This window comes from Rhea pennata, chromosome 18 (genome assembly GCF_028389875.1).
Source record: "Rhea pennata isolate bPtePen1 chromosome 18, bPtePen1.pri, whole genome shotgun sequence".
Lineage (NCBI taxonomy): Eukaryota > Metazoa > Chordata > Aves > Rheiformes > Rheidae > Rhea > Rhea pennata.
The window spans coordinates 408127-416272 of NC_084680.1; the positions used below are offsets into that span (position 1 = coordinate 408127).

Genomic DNA, 8146 nt, shown 5'->3' on the forward strand with positions numbered 1-8146 from the left:
GTTGACAGCAGTGAGTCATAGGGTGGGGGGGCTGCTCACTGAAATCCCAGCACAGGTGTGATGAAACCCAGGAGGCCAGTGCTTAGCTGAAGCCTGGCCTCCTGGTCCTTTCCATCTAATCCTGCTTGCAGAAGCCTGAAAAAGCATGAGGGGAGCCAAGATTACTAGATTCCAGTTAATTTTCTGGGCATTTTGAAGCACTGTGTGTTCAGCTACTTCTGACACTTCCTTTTATATATGTGTGTGTGTGTGTGTGTGTATATACATATATATATATATATATATATAAATTTTTATTCAATGCCCTCCACACATACCTGTATTGAAAATATTTTTCTGAGCTTTGTTTTTTCACTTCTATAGTATACCTGTTTCTATTAGCATTGGGTTATGGGGCAAGTGGTCCTGTCCTTCGCTATGCCCTCCCTCCATCTAGTACTGCTGAAAGGGGGGTTGAGGGGGCTGTACCTATGTGTTTGTTTTCTTGATATTAAAGTTGGAGGAAATGAGCTGGCCTGGACGGGCAGAGAAACCTGGCCCTAATGCAATCACTGCGTTGTGCAATTGAGTTAAGGTTTGGTCCAGCGGAGCCTCCAGTGGCTTCAACCTGCGCCAGGCAGCTCCTCTCAGCCCTGCATCATTGCTCCTGCTCTCCTCAGGGCAATGAGCTGCTGGAGGTGGGGGCAGGCACTTGCCTTCATCCTGCTGCTCTACAGTGAGAGGCTGGCTCCTTCCCCCAAGCCCTTCCCATAGGTTTGCCTGCTCAGAGTTGCTCTTTGGTCCTAGAGAAGCCAGGTCCTCTTCTTGGAATGAGGACAAGGTAGACTCCTCTTGCAATGGTATTACCTTGTTCCTGTGAGCAATTGCACCCCAAGTCAAAGGGGGAAGATGCTCCCCAGCCCAGCAAGGGGAGCAAGAGGAGGTTTTGGTGCACCAGAAGTCCCCTGCCTGTACCCCTGGCATGTCCTCCATCTGCATCCCCACCCTCCAGTCTGTGGGAGAGCCTTCAAGACATGGCTTGGGGTCTTCCCTTGCCCGGTGTGACAAGACCCCTTTCCCCCAAACTTCTGCCTGGGCTGAGCCATGCTGGGGGAGGATGTGCTGAGCTGAGCTGCTGTAACCTGAGAGCCAGAAAATAATCAGGTTATGCCTGGGTGAGTTACTGCCAGGTACCTGCTGTGAATTGCTTTTGGGCATAGGCTCAGAGAGCTGCAGCCTCAGGGCAGGGTTGGTGTTGGCAGAGGTCCATGCACCAGGCTGGCAGGGGTTGGGGGGGACTTGTCCTCCTCCCCTACTGCTGCAGTGCAGGGCAAGCAGGTGCTTGTACTCATGTTCCCTACCACCCGGGCTCCGGGGCAAGAGCATCCGTGCCCTGGCACTGCAGCAGGGTGCAGCTTTTAGGGTGGAGGGTAGAACGATGCACATGTCCATCTCTCACCCCGCTAGCCATGACGCTGCACTGTCACCCTCCCCCTCCCCCCAGCACATGCTGCAGCAATCAGGCCCCAGGCAGCAAGGCTGGGTGGTTGCAGTTTATTGGGTACTGGCTGCTTGGCTAGTGCAGGACTTGCTCTAGTCCTCAGTACGGCTCCAGGGCCACCACCACTGCTGCAGCTCCATCTGTGGCAGCTTTGCAGGGGCACAGGGGATGAGCAGGGCAGGCCTACTCGAGATGTGCCCACCCCTGCCCCCAGCACCCTGGGTGCCCGCAGCCAGGAGCTGCTCCAGGATGGGGCTGCCAGCGCTCCAAGCCAGCCAGAAAATGGTAATGCCCATTCCCGGTGTGCTGAAGCAGAGCCAGTAGTCAGGCACTGCCTTCTGCTCCAGAGCAAAAGCTCCTGAAAGCCCTCACAGGAGCCAGCCAGGGCACCACGGGTCTGCCCTGCCACTGGGGCTTTTCTTGACCCCCAGCCTCTCACAGCAGCTGGCAGCCATGGGGCAGGACCTGCCTGGAGCTGCTTGAAGCATGGCTGAGGGAAGGGAGGGGGCCGTGGCTCTTGGTGGCCAGCAGCAGCAGCCGGCAAGGTGCCCGGTGCATCCTGGCCGGGCACAGGGATCATCGCGTGGGAAAAGCAGGTAGCTCAGAGTCGAGCAGGGCCCGGACGGAGGAAGTGTTATTGCTGCCTGGCACAGTGGCTCCTTCCAGCTGTGGTTGTACGTGGTGGGGGAGGGACAAGCGGTTGGTCCCTGCGGGACAGACTCTCTGGAGGCTGGAGAGCCCTGAGGTGCTGTATGTCGTGGAGCAGCCTCTGAGGCACCTTCAGCCTGCCGCGGGGGTGAGAGATGGCTGGAGGGGCCAGATGCCCTGGCAGCCCCAGCCACATGCTGCTGCCCACCCTGCAGCCGTGCCCAGGCACCCTGCCCTGCCTTGCTGGCAGCGTGGCCACTGCTCTGTCCCAGAGGACCAAACCTCCAGGGCCAGGATCTAGGGTGGTGCCTGCTCAAATTTCCTGCTGCTGTACACCTGGTCCTTGTTCATGCAGCTCAGCAGGATCCAGTCCCAGAGGAAGGAGCCCTGGAAGGTGAGAGAGGGAGGTCAGTGCTGGGAGTGCGCAGCTGGGCCGAGCCCCCGGCACCAATACTCACCATTCCCAGTGAGGTCAGAGCCACGGCCAGGTTGATGACAGTGGGGATCAGGCTAAACTTCCCTGCCTGGCAGAAAGGATGGGATCAGCAATCGCTGCCCAGCCCAGGTTGCCTCCTGCCTGGGCCTGCCTTCACTCTGGGTTGGGCACAAGGAATGAGACTGAGCAGAGACCTCCCTCTGCCCAAGCCACAGTGTGGACAACCTACCCAAGCAGCAGCGCACACTATGAGGTCTTGCATTTCCTTCCAGCACACTTTGCACACTTTGCCAAAGGTTCTAATTTGAGGCACCTGGGATTCCCCCATTCCTCTGCAAGGCTGAGCAGAAGAGGCCTGGCTGTGTTCATCCCAGCTCTGAGGCAGCAGTGGAGAAGAGCTGCTTTTCCAGGACGGTCCTAGCACCACGGCAGCATATTATGCACATATGCACCCCAGTAGCACATGGACCATGCAAAATCCTACCTGGCCCTGCACGATGACATCAATATGGATCCCACAGGCCTTGATCAACACTCGTGTGTGGGTCCTGTTCCATTTATAATACTTCGCAGACCTCCTGGGGAGACAAGTAGAAGGGCCCAGTGATGGGGACCAGCCACAGCAGGACCAGGGAGGGCAGGAGGAGGATGCAGGACTGCAAGTGCCACTGCCTGGGACAGTGGTCTTGGGATCGGGGCGGTGGAAGGAGTAGTGGGGGTTGCAGTCAGTTTCAGGCAGGCCCAGGTTACAGTTCCAGTTGATGACCACCCCACCCTGCAGCAGAAACCAGCAGGCCTAGCACAGCACCAGCACACCATGGACACAGTGAGCCCAGGGCACAGCACTACTGTGCACACAGCTTGGCCATGGGCATGACAAGCCAGCAAGCAAGCAGGGCATTTCCCCCCACTCAGGCGTTAGCACAGCTGTCATCCTCATCACCCGCTGGGAAAGGCCGGGAATGCCACCATACTGGGGCACACGGCCCTGCCAGGGAAGCCAGCAGCACTGCTTGCAAGGCTGCTTACCCAGGGGAGCTCTGCCCCAGCAGTGGGCTTTCCAGCTGAGTTGGGAGCATGGCTAGGCATCAGGGAGCATTCCCAGATGCAGAGTGGGGGGCCTCTAGGGTCTTGAGGGTGCTGGGGCTGAGCAGGGGATGCAGAACCTGGAGGGAGGATGGAACAGTGCTGAGTTCCTTCCCTGGATGGGAATTATCTACTCCCAAAAGGGCAGCAGAGGCAGCAGGGCCGGATGGGGCTGGAGACCAAATGCTGGGTGCACTGCCCTCCCCTGGCAATGTCTCCAGACTCATTCACACACTTTGGGAATGAGTCCCCACCACTGGGCGAGCAAACTTGCCAGTCCTGGCAGTGATACAGGCACACCTGCAGTCTATGCTTTGCTGCCAGCTGGCCTCCTGCTCTCCAGCCTCTGCACAGGGGCCTCGTAAGAGAGACCCTGGGCCTGGGAGCCTTGCAGGGCTCTGCATGCGCAAGGTGGGCAGAAAGGACTGCTCAGGGGCTGCAGTGGATGTGCTGTGCTCCGAGCTGTTGAGGCTGGCTAAGCTGCCACTGCCCTCAGCTCATCCCAGCTAGCCCCTGCAGCATACTGGCAGGGCAGCAGGGCCAGGGACCTGCCTCCAGCTGCCTCTGAGTCTCAACAGTGCCAGTGTGTGAGTGATGATCCCGTGGAGCCAAGCACTAGAGCAGGTGCTGAGGGAACGCCCTGTGCCCAGCCAGCAAGACCTTGGGCCCTCTGGGAGGACCATCCTCCCAGGACATGACACCTTCTCTGCCAGCTCCCTTAAATTCTCTCCCGCCTGCTCCATGAAGATGGGGCAGCAAAGGGCAGAGGTGGTGTTGAAGGTGCAGCTTTTCAAGTAACTGCTCTCAGCAGCTTGAATGTTGCCCCTGGGGAGACAAAGCCAGAGCCATGGCATAGAGCAGCACACCAATACGCCTCAATTTTCTTCCTAATATCGTGAAGCACCCAAACGAAACATTAAACCCCAGCTCTGCTCATTGGTATCCATGCCATCACTGATGGTCCCAGCTGATGAACGGTGAAGGGATTTCCTAGGAGAACTACATACCAGACGTGGATGTATGCAGGCACTCAGAAATGCACATGACTGACTAGGGGATGGCCTGCACAGCAGGAGGGTGGAGAGCAGGAAGAGGAGGAACCCTGGGGTAGTTACCTGGCGAGATGCTGGCATTTTCAAAGGGATTCTTGTTCCCAAAGACTTCAACCGCTCCCTTTGCAAGGCCACATGCCCCATATCTACCCACCAGTGTGAGCATTCCTGCTCCTTCTTTCTCAATAATTACCATCCTCATCATCACCACCTTCCTCAGTGGAGGCAGGGGCAAGCAAGAGTGAAGGATAGATGGATGGAGTAAGGGTTGAGAACGCCGTATCACGGAGACAGCAGCTGAGCACCAAAAAAACGTCCTGTCCCAGCAGGTTGAGGGAGGTGATTACTGCCCTCTCCTCAGCACTGGTGAGGCCACAGCTGGAGTGCTGTGTGTGGGTGTGGTCTCACCAGTACAAGAAAGACATGGACCTACTGGAGCAAGTCCAGCAATAATGATGAAGGGACTAGAAGCATCTCTCATGTAAGGAGAGGCTGAGAGAAATGGGACTGTTAAGTCTGGAGAAGAGAAGGCTCAGGGGCATCTTATCAATGTGTACAAATACCTGATGGGTAAGAGTAAAGAAGATGGAGCCAGGCTCTTCTCAGTGGTGCCCCGTGATCATATGAGAGGCAATGGGCATAAACTGAAATACAGTAATTGTGTCTGAACTTAAGAACAAACATTTTTTTTACAGTGAGGGTGATCAAACACTGCACCAGGTTGCCCAGAGAGGTTAGAGAGTCTCTATCCTCGGAGATACCAAAAACCCGAGTTGGCTTGGCCTAGAGCAACCTGTTGTAGGTGACCCCGCTTTAAGCAGCTGTTGAACTAGGCAATCTCCAGAGGTGCTTCCAACCTCCGTCATTCTGGGAGCAACTTAGGAACAGGGATCCCCTGTGAAAAGCCGGCATCTCCTCCAGCTGCCAAATGGCACTGCTCCTGCACAGCTCCACTCCTGCCTCTCCATCCTTCAGGCTTGTCCACGTATTTCAACCACATCTCCCTGCTGTCAGTGAACACTCATTCCTCTGGTACCTAATTGTTACGGGAAATGGCTGTGCTATCCACCATTGCACTTTCAGGAAGGCATCTGGCTGCACTCCACACACACACACACTCAGACAACACACATGCAAGTGCAGGGCCAGGGTGGCCCCCTTCTCCCCACTATGCCAAAGACCTGACTACAAAGCACTGCTGCTGCAGCAAGGCTGTCCTGGTCCCAGCAGCAGGGCCTGACCTGCACTCAGCTGCTTAGCATCACCTATATTGCTCTCCACTTTGTTCTATACCCTGTACACACATGGCAGCCTGGGTACCCACTGGTCTACTTGCTCCATCCCTAGGCCCCACATTGATCTCTTCCACATGGACATCCTTGGAGAAGCCGAAGCAGGGGAAGTGGGTGTTCCTCTTGATAAGGATGGGGAACTGTGGTGCCATCTTCGCCAGGGACTCACTGTGGAGAGACCTAAGCACTATGGCTTCGGGAGCAAAATGGTCCCTGTTGGCATGGCCTGTGCAAGGCCATCCCTGTGCCATGGCACCGCCTCCCTAGGCCATGGCCTGTTGCTGAAGGGGCCAAACCTCTCAAGAGCACCCTCAGAGGTGTCCCACCCAGAGCATCCCCTGGTGTCCAACGGGACCTCGAAGATTGGCCAGCCTTTTGGTGCCTGTTCCATCCTAGCAGAGGACTCTCCTCCCCAGTGCCACGACCCATCTTTGGGGCCCGTACCCAACACTCGCTTCCTCTGCTGGACACCAAGCCAGCATTTCAGAGCTCTTCTCGGTGCCGCCAGCACTGGGCACGCAGCGCCCTGTCTTCTGCCCTGTGAGGACGAACACACAACGCTGAACTTCCTGGTAAATAGGATCCTGCCCAGTGCGCAGTGCTGCACAGATCACTTGTCCCTGCACATGCCCAGCTCTCTGTGGCCCAACATGTCCATGTCGCCAGGGGTGCAGTCATGGTCGCAGCTGCATACAGCACTGCAAACTGTTAGTCCCTGCAGGGTCATGGGGGACATGGTGAGAACAGGACATGCACCTGGTAGTCCTACGCTGTGGCTGCAGAGGGGACGGGGCACCCCATGTGCTTCCCCATCTCTGCATGGGTGCCAGCCCTTGCAAGCTGCCTGGGGTAAGCAGCCATTAAGCGTGCCTGCGGTGGCCCTACTCTAGCTTGGCTTTCCTTGGTGTGTCCTCCGGAGTAGACAGTCAACCCTCTTCTCCATTTCCTTGCATGGGAACTGAGCCAGGGGCAGCTGTGCTCACTAGCATTCCCCACGTCTCTGCATCCGCCAGCAAGCTCCGCTCAGTCTCCACACATCTCCCCTCCCGTGATCCCTCACTCAGCAGCCCGCAAACAGTGCCCAAGCCAAGGCAGGCAGGGGGATCCCTGCCACAAACTGGTAGCGGCAGAGGAGAGCTACAGGCACCAACATCACGTGAATGTCAGAGCCTCCCCTGACCTGATCTGAGAGTGCCCTCTCCCGCCCTGAACATCCAAAACCACAGAGGCCTGACGCTGCTTGTCAGGGCAGGCAGAGCATGGCGCACCTGCCTGGCTAAGGCCACAGGGCCCTGCCCGGTGCTACGTGCCAAGCTCCCCAAGCTCTGCTGAGCCTGCCGCACAGCACTGCAAAGGTGACCTAACATGCAGTCCCAATGTGTCTGGGACGCAGCTATGGTTGCCTCATCGGGAGCCAAGGACAGTGCTGGGCCGGGAGGAGGGAACACAGGAGTCCCCATGCAGGCAGCGGGGACCACCACACACGACAGCTTCCTTTGCTGGGTCCATCTGGATGAAGGAGCAGTTGGGAAGCCCTTGCAGAAAGTCTGCTGCTCATCTACTGCTCCAAGAGGCCACCCAAAGCAAGCAAGACAAGAGCAGAAAAGGGAGAAAGGCAGGTCAGAGCCTCACCTTGGCTGTGTGGGTTGGGGGCGAATAACCATAAATACCGGAATTTTTCTAAAGGAGAGGGAAGTTGCTACACAACAGAGGGCCAAGTTGCCCCCTCGGGAACGCCCAAAAGGATTGTACCTGCCAGCTCTCTCTCTCTCATCATGTAGATGATTGGGACAAGCATTGGAGTGGTCCTTCTCGAGATTTCCATTGGGTCGGTCTCTTTGTAAGTATTTATGAATAAACTGCTTGCTGGTGAAGGGTGCTTGTGTGTGTGTGTGTGTGTGCGTTAGTGCTGCCTTGCCAAAGCGGACACGTGGCCCCCGGGAACCGGAGAGGAACAGGTGCTCCCTAGCACCATCTGTGGGCACCAGCACATGGGGCTAGGAGACACAGGGCTCTGCTGCTGTTTGAGGTATTTGAGGGCAGCAGGCAGGATGGGAAGGGCTCTGCTCGGCTACTTTGTTCACCAGAAACGTGTCATCCATCTCCTGCAGCTCTGGAAGTCCCTGGGATCTGGCACTGCAATGCTCCAGCT

At 56.9% G+C, this 8146-nt stretch overlaps 1 protein-coding gene across 1 annotated transcript; it reads right to left on the bottom strand.

The window, feature by feature from the left end:
• Positions 1–2367: 2367 nt before the first annotated feature.
• Positions 2368–6245, bottom strand: LOC134148794 (P2X purinoceptor 2-like). Its single transcript, XM_062591288.1, has 5 exons — positions 6082–6245; positions 4352–4475; positions 3049–3339; positions 2587–2652; positions 2368–2515 (listed from the first exon to the last, which is right to left on the bottom strand). The coding sequence occupies exons 1-5, from the start codon at positions 6243–6245 to the stop codon at positions 2426–2428; spliced, it is 735 nt and encodes a 244-aa protein (XP_062447272.1). The 3' UTR covers positions 2368–2425.
• Positions 6246–8146: the final 1901 nt, after the last annotated feature.